This window comes from Panthera pardus, unplaced genomic scaffold (assembly GCF_024362965.1).
Source record: "Panthera pardus isolate Hobbes unplaced genomic scaffold, ASM2436296v1 HiC_scaffold_3, whole genome shotgun sequence".
NCBI lineage: Eukaryota > Metazoa > Chordata > Mammalia > Carnivora > Felidae > Panthera > Panthera pardus.
This window is the reverse complement of record NW_026526876.1, coordinates 39,837,023-39,853,667: the sequence shown is the minus strand read 5'-3', so window position 1 is coordinate 39,853,667 and position 16,645 is coordinate 39,837,023. Positions and strand designations below refer to the sequence as shown.

Genomic DNA, 16,645 nt, shown 5'->3' with positions numbered 1-16,645 from the left:
AACATTCAACAAGCAGCATTGATATTTCCTGCTGCAGCTTGGGTGGCTTGGCTGTCACTTCTCTGGGATCAGGAAGATACCCATGGCAAGTACTTCTGATGGTGAAGGTCAGAAATGTGTGATGTTACTTATGGTGTAGGCTTGAAACTCACACACTGTCACTTCTATCCAGTTTTAACTGGCCAAAGAAAGAGACATGGCCAAGCCCAACCTCAGAATCCTCCCATGGAGGTGGGGATGGGAAGGGAGTGAACATTCCCTGAACAGTAATCTGGTCCTCCATAGTGAAGGAACAAGGATTCAAACATAAGTCCTCCTAAGAACTTTTCTATGCCCTCATCCTCCCATCATGCTTCCTCTCTAGGGATAGAGAAAAACCTTACCTCTGAGGTCTTAGAACTAGTTGTAAGGCTGATCCTTTCACATTGCATGAAACTCATCAGCATGTTTTTTTCTTAATTCTAACTTTGGTTCTATGTCAAGAGTCATCTCCTCGCATTTTGCATTTGTTTCCACTTGGAAGGGACATACACTAGCCACAGAACTTGTGGGCACATTGAAAGTTCAGGTGATAGGCATCGAGGAGGGCACCTATTGGGATGAGCACTGGATGTTGTATGGAAACCAATCTGATAATGAATTTCATAGTAAAAAAAAGAAAGAAAGTTCAGGTTCATTCCATCCTAAGCTCTCTGCAACTCTTGCCTATGCCTTGGCATTGGACCACCAGTGGAAATCAGCGTCATCCAGAAGGACACAGCAGCACTGCCATCATTGGCAAACAGAGTAACCAGAGAAGGCATAGACATTTGTTCCAGATGGGGGTCAATCTTCCCCATCATTCTTTCTCTTGGAGGCCATTGTTAGGAGAAATCAGTCTAAGACTTGGAGCAGTGACACCATCTGCTGATAAGGATCACTCTGGTCGCTTCATTGGAAGGAGACAGTAGAGGAGCAAAGGTCAACATTGGGAGATAATTTGCAACAATCCAAGTGACTTGACAATGTCAATAGTAATCCCAGGCCAATGTGGATGGGGTGGTGAGAAATGTTTGGGTATATTTTGAAGGAAGAACCACAAGATTTCTTGATAGATCAGATTTGTGATATGAGGGAAAGCGAGGAATCAAAGATGACTGTAAGGCTTTTAGCCCGAGCAACTGAAGGGAGGACACTCTCATCAGTGGAGATGGGGAAGACTGAGATGAAGCATATTCGTGGGTGGGGAAAGGAATCAGAATTTTCTAATGTGTTAAGCTTGAGATGTCTATTGGGCATCCAAGAAGAGGTGTGGAGTGGGCAGTTAGATATGAGTCTGGATTTCAGGAGAGAGAACTGAAGATATAAATGTGGAAGTCATTGGGATCCAGATGGCATTTAAACCTGGGTGAAATCATGAGTGAGAATAAATAGAGAAGAGAGGCGGGACATGTCCTCGTTTTTGAAAGAGCAGCTCAAATCCCCATGACTTAGGATTGCAAATCATTTCTAAAGATATCTTTTAAATCCCACCCTGGAAGAGGCTCTTGTGTGTCTGTCTCATCAACTAGCTAAAGAGGTGCGGGTGAGTGGGAGCAAGCATGGAAGCACAGGGTGCAATCACCACAAAATGGCAACTATTTGCTTGAGTTGGTCACAGATCAGAGGACTCAGAAAAAAGGAATTGTGCAAAGTCATTCTATTGAGCCAGTTAAGAAAATCAATGCCAGGGAATAGGTAAAAGACAACCAGAAGGAGAATCTTACCAAAAGGACTAGAAATTTTGGAAGCCAGATACCATGGTGGTGAAACCACCATACTTAGAGAAAGTAACGTGCTCTCGTGAAGAGAGAGAGAACTGAGCAGACCTGGGCTCCTGTCTCTACCACTTCCTTGGCTGTGCGACTTCAGGCAGTTTTCATAACATCTCCGAAATTACGATTTCCTCGTCAGTAAAAGGAGGATAGTCAGACTGATATTGAGAGGGTTGGGTGAGGATTAAGCAAGGTAGTCTGTTGCCTAGACAATGACTGGTGTAAACTAGCTATATTATTTTGTGTGGTCCTAAATTGTCCAAAGGACAAGTGGGAGAAAGATCACTATGAAGCCAAATAAAAACTATATTCACAGTGAATACAGTGCTGGGCACACAATACGGCTTACTTTAAGCGAAGGACAGCTCCTGTATATGAAGCCATGCAGTGGGTAGTAATGGCCTAGTGACGTTCTACTTTCCTTGGAAGCTTAGATTTCATATGTCTGAGCAAATCTTAGAAAACACTCTCACAAACCCAGGCCAACAATGGAAAAGACCAGCCTGAATTAATTTCAGGCTGAATTTAGAAGGTCTTCTAAAGAAAATCCATTTTATTAAAGTGAAATTCCCCTTCAATAGATTGAGGGTCAAGACCGGAATCATGACATTGAAAAATGGATTTTCTGAATGGATTTTCTGGAGGAGATATCAGTAATTTACGCGAAGTATTTTAATTTTTTAATGTAGTATCGTGTAAGAATGCCAATATCCCTCCATTTTTCTTGTGTTAATTAATTAGCAGCCCCAATTACATAAAAGGTAACATTCTTATCATTTTAGTATCCACCTGACTTCATCAAGCTGGTGTTATTTTTTTAAAAGCAATTTTATGATATTTTCAAGGGTGAAACCAGTAAACTAATGGAGTGCAAAGAGCCTTCTTAAATTGAGAACAGGGAGTAGTTATTAGAACATTACGTATAAATGAAGGCTTTCTTCCGATGTCCTAGGACAGAGTATCATTTGGATAGCTTCATTCTCTCTCACATAGTCCATTCATTTCATAGATTGTAAATACAGTACTGAACTTCAGCCCATTATGAATCCAAAAGATCACAGATTCCAAACTTTAACAGTTCTGGCTGTTGTCCTAATATATTTCCTCCAAGGAAATAAAGACACACAACCAAAGGCATTTAGAGGAGAGATTTTAAACATGGTGATTTGACGCACAGTACGAGCCCCTTAAAACACTGTTTTCAGTCTTTCCTGCTTAAAACTTTGCTTTGGTCCCTTACCCTGACCCCGGCTAGAAGATGAATGCATAGGAAAGGAGAGACCAACTTGTGACTGCCTCATACCTCTCAGCTCCTTGGGAAGTGTTCCAGGCACCCGCTCCTCAGAGGGACGCAGTGGTAAATGTGATGAAATATCACCAGGGAGTTTAAGCATATTGCTCCTGGTGCCTCTCTCTATGCTTAATTGAACTTGTACTTTCATTTGAAAAGAATGGCTTTGGAGATGTTGTCACAGAATGAGAAATGCAGCACACTCCTTGCCATGTTGCAATCTAAGCAGTAACTCAGGGAAGCGAGGCACAGAAAAGGAGGGGCTTACCTCCATGAATCCAATTCTTAGAGGCCCTGTTTTTCACTGATTGTTTGTATAAAACAAAAAATCATATGACTTTATTCTTTAGTAATTGCCTTTTTTCATTTCACTTGGATTTGCCGCAGATTATGAGAGGAAATGTCATTCCATGTGAGAAAATTGCCAAATAGTTCCTTATTGATCAGAAGCAAGCCCAGGATCGATCTCTGGAACCACCTTGCCTTTTTCTCATTGGCGTCATTCTCTTTGAATGGGAACTTCACAAGCAGGGACCGGGTGATGTTAAATCTCTCAGTGATCCACATAAGTAAACACGACACATTTAATAGAGGCTGCTGTTGGAGCTCAGATGAAGGGAACGATTCCCCCACTAAGCAGTCCTGGGTGTGTCATCATCGTACGTTTTACTTATAAAAATAAGTAAGAAAAAGTCAGCTTGAGAATTGTATCCATGACCAAGAACTCAGTAGAAGATGAATCACAGATTCAGCAAGGGCATGTCATAAAATTAAAAAGCACAGCTGTTGACTTCTCCAGTCATTTGAAAGAATAAAATTGGGCTATGAACCGCATGTAACTATTCTATACCTATTGAGTATCCAAGGGGTCTTTCGGTACTATAAAGATATAGCCGACACATTAAACATTACAAAAGTTTGAGCTACTGAGGGTAAATTTGTTTGGGTAAACTTGTTTATGTTTATCCCGCCAAATACACCAAGCAAGTCTCCTTGGGGAAAAAAGAAGCTGTAAAAATGTGGCCTGGGGTTCTCAAACTCTATTCCCTGAAAGATGGAACCCTGACTTAAAGGCAGCCTGAGGCAGAGTGAGAATTCATGAGGACAAACATTACATGTTAAATGCATGCCAATTTCAGCAATGTAAATACAGGGTATAGACGTGTTTGGTGTAGAAACACAGTAATGCCAGCTGAAGACTGGCACCGGTCTCTCGCCCTGATATCTTGGGGTGTGATATATATGGGAGTAGTAGTGAGCAGTATGTATTTAAGCTAATGGTACGAACTGGAGCCTCAGAGATTTTTCTCCATCATCTGACAAATGATATTTCCTCTTCTTCCTTTAGTTTCTGCCCAGCACCATTACCAGGTGGAGCTGCTGGGCAGAAACCGTTTTTGCTGATTCATCCCATCAGTGTTTGTTGAGCACCCACTATGTGGTGGACCTCATGCTGAGGCCTGGGGATTCAGAGGTAAAAGACAGAAGCCCTTCTCCAAAGGCTCACAGGGTAGTGGGGACGTTTAAATAGTAAGTTATTCTTGGCAAGCAGAGTCAGCAAATATGGTGGAAAATGAACCACTAACCCAGCTGGGGAGAGTCAGGAGACCTCAGGGAGGTCAAGCGTGGTTATCCCGGGGAAGTAGTCATCCTGGGTGAGGAAGCGGGAGTGCCATCAATGCTACCCAGTACAGCATGTGCCAAGTACAAATCTTCCTCGACTTACCGTGGGACTGTGTTCAGTAAACCCATCATAAGTTGAAAATATCCCAAGTCAAAAATGCCACTAGGGGCACCTGGGTGTCTCAGTCGGTTGAGTGTCCAACGTCAGCTCAGATCATGATCACTCAGTCCATGAGTTCAAGCCCCACATCAGGCTCTGTGCTGACAGCTCGCAGCCTGGAGTCTGCTTCAGATTCTGTGTCTCCCTCTCTCTCTCTCTGCCCCTCCCCCACTCATTCTCTCTCTCTCTCTCTCTCTCTCTCTCTCTCTCTCTCAAAAATAAATAAACATTGGGGCGCCTGGGTGGCTCAGTCAGTTAAGTGGCTGACTTCAGCTCAGGTCATGATCTCACAGTTTGTGAGCTCCAGCCCCGAATCGTGCTCTGTGCTGATGGCTCAGAGCCTGGAGCCTGCTTCAGATTCTGTGTCTCCCTCTCTGTCTCTGCCCCTCCCCCATTCATGCTCTGTCTCTCTCTCTCTGTCTGTCAAAAATAAATAAATATTAAAAAAAATTTTTTAAATGCCGCTAATACACCCCACCTACCCACCATCATCGCTTAGCCTCGCTGACCTTAAACATGTCCAGAATACTCACATTAGCCCACAGTTGGGCAAAATCATCTGACACAAAGCCTATTTTATAATGAAGTGTTGATTATCCCATGTAATTTATTGAATACTGCACTGAAAGTGGAGAACGGAATATAAACGGTTGTATCTGGGTACAGAATGGTTGGCGGTTACCATTCTGGGTACAGAATGGTTGTTTACATAACCTCGTGATGGAGAGGATGACTAGGAGCTTCAGCTCGCTGCCCGGCATCATGGGAGAGGATCATACTGTATATCGCTGGCCTGGGAAAAGATCCAAATGGACAATTCAAAGTATGGTTTCTACTGGATGAGTATTACTTTCACACCATTACAAAGCTGAAGAATCGTAAATTGACCCATCCAAAGTTAGAGACCATCTGTACTCGAAAAGCGTGATCTTACTCTTCAAACAACTCTGAGGCAAGTACTCGGTCTCAGTTAGTCTGGGCTGCTATCATAAACTACCACAGACAGGTGGCTTACAAACAGATTTACTTCTGACAGCTCCAGAGGCTGGAATTCCAAGATCAAGATGCCAGCCAGCATGGTTGGATTCTGGCGAGGACCCTGTCTTGGGTTGCAGAAATTTTGTTGCATCTTCACATGGAAGAAGGGGTGAGAGCGTTCTCTGGAGTCCCTTTAATAAGGGCGCTAATCCCATTCATGAGGGCCCCATCCTCATGATCTAATTATCTCCCCAAAGCCCTGTCTCCTAATACTGTCACATTAGGGGCTAGGACTTCAAGATACGAATTTGGGGGGGACACACACATTCAGTCCATTGGTTACCCCAACCATCTGCATACTATAGATGTGAAAACTGAGGCTGGAGTGGTTACCTGCACATCCAAGGCCACACAGAAGGTGAGCAGTGATGTCAGCACTCCCCAAGACAGGTCTGAGTCCAGTCCTCACAGGCTTCACACTCAGTCTTCCCAACTTCTGTGGTGTGAGGAAATAAAAAGGGCAAAAGGTGGAGCACCTGGAGGGCTCAGACAGTAGAGGGTGTGACTCTGATCTCGGGGTTTTGAGTTCAAGCCCCACGTTGGGTTTGGGCTTACTTGAAAATAAAATCTTTATTTCAAAAAGGTCAAAAGGTGAAGGATGAATATTAGCAAGATTCGTGGAAAGAAAGCAGCAAAGGGGGAGCAGGGCAGAGTGGAAGCACCCACAAGCTGACTGAGTTCTCTCACAGAGTGTTGCATCTCTCAGGGATGTGGGCGAAGAGGAACCTCCTGGCAGGACCCCAGCAGGTGGAGTTGGGATACGGGCATGCCAGTATTTTGGAAGCACACTGTTACCCTACTGTGTGGGTTAAATTCACTAACAGGGCGTCTTGCTCCTAGCCTGCCCCCCCACCACCACCCACACACACCGACACTTTCCTCCAACATGGATGCAACACAGAGCCTGGTGACAGTTTCAGAGAAACATAAATGTTCTTTTTCTTATTTCCAGCCATGCCTGCAATGCTACTCATTCTGCTGCCTCCTTCCTTCCCTCCTCTCCACCGCCCCAAATAAAATAAAATACAATAATAGCAGCACGCTAGAGTACCCAATATGCTCTGCGTGCAAGCTTGGTTAAACAAATCGCATTGACCTTTAATAAAGATGTGCCGAATGCTTCCTTCTCTCATTCAGTATGTTAATCTTCAGGCCAAACCGCCATCAGAGCAAGCATCATTAAGTGCAGATCTGATCTTGCCACTCCCCTGCTGTAAACCCTTCAGTGCCTCCACATTGCCTACAGGATGAAGCCCAAACTCCCAATAGTGCAGAGAAGGTCCTCCCGGGTGTGGCCTGTGCCAGCGGCCGACTTCATCTTGCACAACACCCCTCCCTCCCTCTGCACCTGACCAGCACTCCAGCCCTCTTCCAAGGGGAGTCTCTCTCTCTCCATCCTCAGTTCTTTCCCTACAGTGCCGTTGACACTCACCCCACTGGCAGCTACACTGATTACCTCCTGTCATTCAAAATGCAGTTCGGGTCAGGTCCTCCATTAATACTCTCCCGAGTCCCACCCCTAGGCAGAACTGACAACCTCTCAGTGGACACAGTACAGATATATGTCACTGTCTCTGTGGCTCCTTGCTACATTCACTTAATTACATCCTGCTCACCTACACTTAGCTTAGTGCTTGACATACATTAGGGGCTTAAGAAACAGTGAGAGCCAAATAATGGATATTCAACAGAAGCTTACTGTGTTGAGGCCTGATCTGACTCTCAAGGACCATCACATTGGCATGTGCTCTGGACACTATGGCTTTATTAGAGAAGCATCTGACCATACAGGGCAGGGTACAGACCCAGTCCAGCCATACTCCAATCATTGCACCTCTCCGGGCTTGTCCTGATTCCTTCATGTTTGGACAGGAAGGTAGATACATTTAAATGGAAATTGAAAGAAAGTCCTTTCTCCTAGGGTCGGTCTCCAAATCCAGCTTGGCCTCTCTGTCTGTCTTATGGTCATTTTGTGGACAAAGCTCTAGAGATGTTCAGTTCCCCCCATCAGGGCAGTCAGAGCATTTGGGGAAGGAGGAGGGAAATGGTGGTTTTATTTACATCATTCCAAACCACTGAATCAGTTGATTTGTTCTTAATTCAGTTGACGAGGGAAGGAGCACTGAAGTTCAAGTTCCCTTGACAGAGATGACTCTTTCTTATCAGAGAAACTTGAGTGAGAAATTTCTGGAGATGCAGAAGGTAGGGGGCCTCTGCCCAGGAAAATGGATTAGCATCCTTGATGCTCTCAGGATCAGAAGGTAGGAACAGGCCTGACCAAGGTGCGCTCACCACCATCTGATAGAAGAGCCCACATGTATTTATTTTGCCATTTGTTGTCTGTCTCCTCAATAAAATGAGGGTGGGCACTGTCTCCTCAATAAAATGAGGGTGGACACTGCATCTATTTTGTTGACTGCTCTATCCCCAGACCCTAACCCTATGCCTGGCACAAAGAGGTGCTTAGTGAACATTTGTTGAGTGAATGAATGACTTTGGTCTGGAAGTCAGGAGAGCTGGCTTCCAGTTCCCACTCTGAAGTCACCAGCAAGCTCTGTGACCTTAGGCATGTTACTGTGCCTCTCTGATCTTAAGCTTCTTGTCAATGAGGAGTTATTATCCGCCTGACCAGTTTTACAGGTCACTGTGAGTTTCCAGCTGAATATGAAAGTCCTTTTTTTAGCATTATATGTGCACAGTACTAAACCTGAGAGATGATGTCGACTATTGAAGAGTTGGTCCTTTTCCACTGGGCATTAGAAACGTGGATGAGAGGATCTAGGAGGACTGGAGGAACCAGGCTCATCCCTCCACCTGCCAGGCACTGGGTTCCTGTCGTGCATTCTCTGGGCCTCCTGGACTGGCCACAGTGGTGGACACTTATGATAAACTGGGAATGCAAGACCCCTGGACACTTAGATCTGGAATCACCAGGATAGAGAGGGCAGTGGAAGCCATGAATGTAAATGGTCTTCTCACTGTAGAGTGAGGGGGGGGAAAAGCCTTGGACATGTCCCCCAATAAATGTCAACACAGAGAAGCAGGTGGAAAATCAGGAGCCAGCAACAGAACCTGAGAAGGAATGACCAAAAAAAATAGGAATACCAAGCATGGCATTTTGGAAGCCAGGAGAAGAAAGTAAGAGTGCACGGAAAGAAGGGGAGGGATCATAGAGGATAGGAGTGAGAGAGGCTCATTGGAATTTGTGGATATTTGAAAACTTCAGTACATTCAGTGTTTACAAAGTACAACCAGTGTGTTGAATTTAAAAATCAGAATGAAACAAACCAAAACAGCAACTGTTTTTAGTTGATCAAGGTGCTTATTATCCTCTTGTTTTCTCTCTTTTTTCCATATAGTCTGATATATACTTATGTCACTTTTATAATTGAAAAAGCATATTTAATACTAAAACACATATGAGTGTGACTACCTCAAATACGTGTAAAAAGAGAAAAGGCTATGTACATGGGCCCAATAGAGAGGAGATCCACAAAAATGAAATCCATTGTTGAACTTAACTGTTGAATCTCATGGTAGGATCTGGCCTGATTTGCTTTTCTTTCTAAAAGTGTTTTCTTAACGTCCTTTTAATTGAGCAATGTAAACAAATAAGAATGGTGACCAGGCAATGTTTCAATAGGTCCTGAAGCCTTTAATTGTATATTTCATTATGACTATAATGCTATGGGTCTAGGTCTCAGGGGCCATCACCATGGACTTGGTTCTTTCCTGTGTCCTTATAGTGACCACATTTCTGTTCGCCAGTATTCATTGCCCCCATCCTGCTGGAGAAATGTGCTTCTTTGAATCCCCGTTGTCAACCTTGACCATATTACTTCTTGGGCTGCCAAAGTGTGAGCAGAAGTGACATGTGTCCCTTCTAGGATGGAAGTTTTAAGAGACAACATATGCTTCATCATGCTTGCTTTCTATCATTGCTACTCACAAGGGTCTTAAATGGCAGCTGCTCTATGGGCCCGAGTCCCTGAGTGTGAACAGCAGTGACATGGAGGCAGCTCCCAGCCAACCTAGGGTGAACATGTACACAAGCAAGAAATAAACCTTTGTTGTTTAAAATAACTGAGATTCTCTGGGTGGCTCAGTCAGTTGAGTGTCCAACTTTGGCTCGGGTCATGATCTCACCATTCGTAGGTTTGAGCCCTGCGTCAGGCTCTGTGCTGATAGCTCAGAGCCTGGAGCCTGCTTCAGATTCTGTGTCTCCCTCTCTCTCTGCCCCTCCCCTGCTCATGCTCTGTCTCTCTCTGTCTTGAAAATAAATACAACATTACAAAATTTAAAAATAACTGAGATTGGGGGGTGGGGACAGGAAGCTGTTCATTACTATAGCCTGTCCTAGCAGATACGGTCTTCTGGAGTCTGAAAAGAAAAAGAAAAAAAAACAATTATCAGCAATATCACACTTTCTCAAGAAACCTAACTCTTAAATCTTTCTTATTTTCTTCTCTAGATGATGCATATTTACTACAGGGACTTAATATAGAGGAACTATATCCAGAGACCTCTAGTTTCATTACTTATGATGGGTCGATGACTATCCCACCCTGCTATGAGACAGCAAGTTGGATAATAATGAACAAACCTGTGTACATAACCAGGATGCAGGTGAGCTTTTCCGGGGTCTTTTAGCTCATGGGGAAGACGGTATAAAGACCGACTGGGTTTGTGGAGCGCCTGTTCTATCAGTTTGCTAGGACTGCTTCAATGAAGCATCATAGACTTGGTGGCTTACACAACAGAAATGTACTGCCTCACAGCTCTGGAAGCTGTAAATCCAAGATGATGGTGTCAGCAGGGTTGATCCATTCCAAGGGATGTAAGGAAGAAACTGTTCCGCACCTGTCCTTCAGGTGGGCTGCTGGCAATCTCTGGTGCTCCTTGGCTTGTAGAAGCATTGCCCGCTCTGCCTTCATCTTTACATAGCATTCTTCCTCTGTGTCTCTGTCCAAATCCCCTTTTCTATAAGGCCACCAGTCATAATGAATCAGGGCCCACGTTATGACCTTAGCTAATTACATCTGTAATGACCCCATTTCCAAATAAAGTCACATTCTGAGGTGCTGGGGTTAGGACTTCAATTTATGAATTCTGGGGGTACACAATTGAAATCACCACACCTGTGTTTGAAGAACCAGCCTCTGAAAAGGCTTAGCGTGAACTAATTATAGATAGAACCATCCCACCTGTCTGAATGAGAAAAGAGAGCAGGGTTCCCAAAGTGTGACAGCTGTGATGTTCAGACAGCAAGTGAGCAAAATGGATATGTCGAAATATGTTTGAAAAAGCTGGATTAAAAAAAAAAAAGTTAAATAGATTTTCTTATTGGGAAACTTCTCAGGGCCTTTAAATTGATAATACATGTGTCCGTCTCCAAGGGAAGGCACGGGATGTTTAGCATTTCACGAACCTATTTGAATGTGGGATTTTTTAGAGCACCTCACCGGACTAGCATTCCTCTGAACTGCACGAGAACCAGTGGCCACCTGGTGCCAGCTTTGCTAATGGCTCAACTGTGTGCTTCTAAAGCTGTCACCCCCACTTATGTGAAGGGAATACTCCTCCTCCTTATAACGAGGGGGGGTAAATTACATCTGTTCGAGTTTGGACTTCTCTGATGGTGAGCGTCTATAAAAACTCAAAAGGAAGATAGATGAGCAAAGGAAGTAGAATCCAATCTCCTTATCCAGTCTCCTTGACAGAATATGTTCTCACAAGCCAACAGTCTGAACCATTTGAAGGCTCTGATCCTATCTGTAGTGATTGAGATTCTTTAGGTGACAAGGCACCCCCTCCAGATGACTTAAACTTAGGGAAAAGGATGTATTCAAGAGATATGGGGGCATCTCATGGAAGTTGAGATCAGAAATTGCTGTCAGGAATTCACGAGAAGTCCATCCTCCCTGTTCTTCTCTGCTCCTTGTTGCACATATGCTTTATTCTTCTTTTCTGTTGGAGACTCTTCCTTTGCTTCACAGTCCTGGGGTGGAACATGGTAGAAAATGCTCCAGTCCAGCCACCTGGTCCTGATAATCACAGAAAATGAACCAGATTGATCCAGCGTAATGTAGCTCCGACCCTGGGACCAATCACTACCGTTTGGCTAATACCCATGTGGGGGAATGATTCCCTGAATTAGTGAAAGTTATCAAACCATGAGGTGTCAGAGGAAAAAAAAGGACACTGGAGAACAACTAGATAGATTTCCTCCTTTGACAGAGAGTGTATTTGAGGATAAGAGAGAGCAAAAGGACTTGTTCAGAGCCATGTATGACCTAGTCAGATAGAAGCAAGGCTCACTCCATGCACGGAGGCATCAGTGGGCCTGCAGCACAACTGAATCCATGAAACAAGGGTCTCTGCAGGGCTCACACGCCCTCTCCCAGGCAGCCAGTACCACCAGGCGTGGCCACAGTCTACGCGGTCCTCCTTTTTCCCTAGTGCATTTAGGAGAATGGGTCGGACTCAGCTGTGTCTCTCTCCACAGATGCATTCCTTACGCCTGCTCAGCCAGAATCAGCCATCTCAGATCTTTCTGAGCATGAGTGACAACTTCAGGCCTGTGCAGCCGCTCAATAACCGCTGCATCCGCACCAACATCAACTTCAGTTTACAGGGGAAGGACTGTCCAAACAACCGAGCCCAGAAGCTTCAGTATAGAGGTGGGTGCAGTGGCTCCGAGGGCAGTCGACCCCAGCCAGAGCTCAGCCATCTTGTTTAGGCTGGCTCTTAAAGGCCTGGTGTTAGCTCCCAATATAAGAAGCATGATTACAAATGACGATGAGACCACCACCTTCCATTTGTATCGTGTTTTCCTGTTGGTAAAACCTATATATCACTAGAGATAGAGATTAGAGAGAGAGAGAGAGAAAGAGAGAGAGAGAGAGAAAGAGGTAGAGATAGAGATATTAGAGATAGCAACAGAGTTAGGGATAGGGATAGAGATAGATAGGGAAAGAAAAAGAAAGAAAGAGAAAGGAAAGAGATAGAGAGGTGAGGCAGGGGCACCGGGGGTGGGGGGAATGCTCAAACCTTCAAATCCCTTCTGGTTCAAGCAAGACAGCATTAAAAAAAAAAAAAAAAAAAAAGGAAAGAAGGAAGGAAGGAAGAAAGTGTTATCGGAGCCCAAGTTAGGACAGCTGCCAGGTATATACAATCTTCACAAAGAAGAGAGTGCTCCCATGAAGGAACATTTGGTGTAGGGTTATATGCATTTTTTATATAAATAGTTACAAGTCATTACACTAAGGACATTTCCCAAAATTGCAGACCTTATCTCAAGCTTCTAGAATCTACAGCGCCATATCACTTTAAACTTACGGGAACCAGGGAGGTTTTTCTCCTTTTTCTATTTCTTTCAGTTTTTACTTAAATTCCAGTTAGTTAACCTATAGTGTAATATTAGTTTCTGGTATATGGTATAGTGATTCAACACTTCCATACGTCACCCTGTGCTCATCACAACAAGTGCACTCCTTAATCCCCGTCACCTATTTCACCCATCCCCCCACTTACCCCCTCCCCCCCGTGGTAACCATCAGTTTGCTCTCTGTAGTTAAGAGTCTGTTTCCTGGTTTGCACCCCCCTCTCTTTTTCCCTTTGCTTGTTTGTTTTGTTTCTTAAATTCCACATATGAGTGACATCATATGGTGTTTGTCTTTCTCTGACTGATTTTGCTTAGCCATAAGACAACGTTTTTATTGCCATTTTACCAAGGGCCCAGCAAGGCTGATTTTCCAGTGTTATTTGTTAGAACAGGACAGCTAGAAGCCTTCAAGTTTTTAGCTATGTGCACGGTGGTCTCCACCCACCTTTCTCCCAAAAGGCAAGCAAATGTTCTGGATGCCAGGCCAATGGGATCCAACGAGGAACTATGTGTGAGCACATCGTTTTCCAGTGCTGTGTTTCTAGAAGTGACTATTATCCCAACTAAAGAGGACATTTAAGATGACTCCTGCCTCCTATAACCCTGTTGTCCATATCCAGCTCCCTCTCTTCCCTTATGCATGCTCAGTAACTGTCAGCCGTTGTGGTAAACCCTCAACATGGAAAGGAAGATGGAGACAGAAGAAAGTCATGCAGATGCCTTCAGCAGGGAATCCACACACCTGAGCTCCAGGCCTGGTTCTGTCACTACCAAGCCATGTAAACCCAACAGTCATTTCCCCCAGGGCCTGGCTTTTTTCATGACAGTCCCTATACCATCTACTTCATGACTTGTGAGGAGCAAATGAGAGCCTGGGTGGGGAAGCCCTTTGTAGCAATAACGTGCTGCCCAAATATGGGAGCTACGGATGTTATCAGGCAGCTTTTAGAAGCAGCTACCACTGCTGCCCCGAGGTCCCCCACTTGAGCTCTCCTGCTTCCCCCACATTTCCCTCTTTTTTCTCTGTCAGATATATGCAGAGTGTCCAAACTACAATTTTCTGTTCCCTTCTAGCCAGAACTACCAGAAAAATACTCAACTCATTCATTGAACGTTCCCTTTATTCAACACCTAGTTGTTGTGCACCTACTAGGTGCCAGGCACATACTTAGCTAGGTGATGGGAATACAGTGGTGAGGAAGACAGATATGACCCATGCAGAGCTTACAGTCTGGAGCAGGGATCACAAACTTTTTCTGTAAAGGGCCAGCTGTTAAATACTTTGGGCTTTTGAGTCATATGGTCTCTGCTACACTCTTATGTTGTAGTGTGAAAGCAGCCATAGACATTATGTAAATTAATGGGTGTGGCCATGTTCCAATAAAACTTTATTTACAAAAACAGATCACAGGCTATATTTGGCCCATGGGCTGTCATTTGCCCACCCCTGGTCTAGAACACTGCCATCCACTAGAGCTTTCTGTGACTATGGAAATGTTCTATATCTACATTGTTCAGTATGGTCTCGACTAGCCACACGTGGCTGTCAAACATTTGAAGCGTGGCTAGTATGGTGATGCACACTAAATTTTTAGTTTTATTTCATTTTAATTAATTTTAATTAATGTTAGCTACGTGTGAGTGGTAACAAACATATTGGACAGCTCAGGCCTAGAGGTTTATGAGGAAGTGGATGAGGTAGTTGGGATACATACATACAATTCCCAGAACTGTCCCTTCCCCTTTGGAGTAACCCCCCCCCCAACTTCATTCACATTAATTCAACTATGCCTTGTTTTGTACTGTGTGTGTCTGTGTTTTTTTCTTCCTTTCCAGTAAATGAATGGCTCCTCAAGTAAGGAACGAGGCCAAGAAGAATCTCAAGAAGAAATGCTACAACTGTGAATTGATGTAACCTAGATACCCCTTCTTTCTTCTCTCTCCTTCCCTCCCTCAAGCTTCATCCACTCTTTGGATTGGCCCTTTCTTCATGAAAAGTGTCTGCAACACCATGCCAGAGGAACACATCTCTTACACACACCCACCAACACACACACACAAGCACTCACACACACACATGGACACACGCAAACGTATTCACACACAGACACACTTACATGGCCTCCAAGATGGGAAGTCAAGTTTCAGAAAAAAAAACAGGCTCATTCATAAGAGGTCTTAGAAGAAAATAACCAGTTAACCTGATTACAATTTTGATACTGTTTTCCTGAACTAATAAATCTACCCAATGAGACTTTTCAGCCTTTGTACATACAAAATTCTTCCAAAAGAGAGAGAGGAGGAAACACAGCTCCGACAGCATCAAGTGGACTTTGTTCTTGGCATCAAGTGATCTCGGGTGGTGTCCTAGGATCCTCTGAGGGTGCTGGTGACAGGTGAACCAGGACAAAGTTGGCCAAGGACACTTATTTCTAGATTATGATTCTTCTGTTTACTCAAAAATTTAAAAAGAAAAGGACAGACATTGAAGAGATACACATTGTATATATATCACTGCAGACTATAAAGAAATGGAATTATTTCCCCTCTTTGTCACATATCTGTAGTAGGATTTGCCAAGATCAGAATCGATCCATTCACTGTTTCTTGTTTTCCAAAGGTCATACATTGTGTTTGGTTATTGTTAACAGCTCAATAAATGTGTTTAACGAGTTCATTTCATTTTTCTGGCTTTAGTCTGTTCTCCTTCCTTACAGGCGAAGCCTCGGCTCCATGCAACTGCATTCTTTGATTTCACTTATTCCTTCATCTACCTGTTCCGTTCGTTTGCAGCCAGTTTTTACTGAGTTTGTGGCAATCAGGAATGCATTTGCTAAGCAAGTATAACTTTAATTCCACTCCATGGCTCGATCATTCATACAAGGTGAGCTTCAGCCTGAGATAGCAGGCGACAGATTTCTTGCGTTTCAAAACTGCCATCCCCCCTGTGATGTTCCCTTGAAGGAATGCACTTTGCCTTGTAAATTCCTGGGAAGGGGGTGTCTTTTCTCTCCAGGTGCAGCCGGATCTCACAAAATACAAACGAATGCCTTTCTTTCCTTGTTTATAATGGTCACTCACTGTGTTTGGTTACTGTCAAGAAATCAATAAATGTGTTTAACAAGTTACCCGGTACCCATGTCTGCCTTTATTGAGCAGGAGGATGCTCCCTGCTGAAGCCTCTGCATCCTGCTGTGTCCGTGAGCAATTGCGCTGTGGCTGGCAGGGCAGCAGAGCCTCAGAGCAGCCTGGCTGGCCATTCCCAGAGCCGGGTAATTAATACCCTGTTGAGAAAACATATAAGCTTAGCTGCTGGAAGGGAAGATCTGGATGTTCGTTCAGTGGCGAAATTAAAA

The 16,645-nt window shown here is 44.1% G+C and overlaps 1 protein-coding gene across 3 annotated transcripts in view; it reads left to right on the top strand.

Annotated features, from left to right (window-relative positions):
- The window catches only part of CA10 (carbonic anhydrase 10), a 498,188-nt gene extending 481,771 nt beyond the window's left edge, over positions 1–16,417 (top strand). For all 3 annotated transcript variants that reach the window (XM_053892841.1, XM_053892842.1, XM_053892840.1), the window contains 3 exons: positions 10,377–10,531; positions 12,411–12,585; positions 15,126–16,417. In XM_053892841.1, the coding sequence (XP_053748816.1) occupies positions 10,377–10,531; positions 12,411–12,585; positions 15,126–15,148 (353 nt within the window). In that variant the 3' untranslated portion in view covers positions 15,149–16,417. The remainder of the gene's footprint in view (positions 1–10,376; positions 10,532–12,410; positions 12,586–15,125) is intronic.
- Positions 16,418–16,645: the final 228 nt, after the last annotated feature.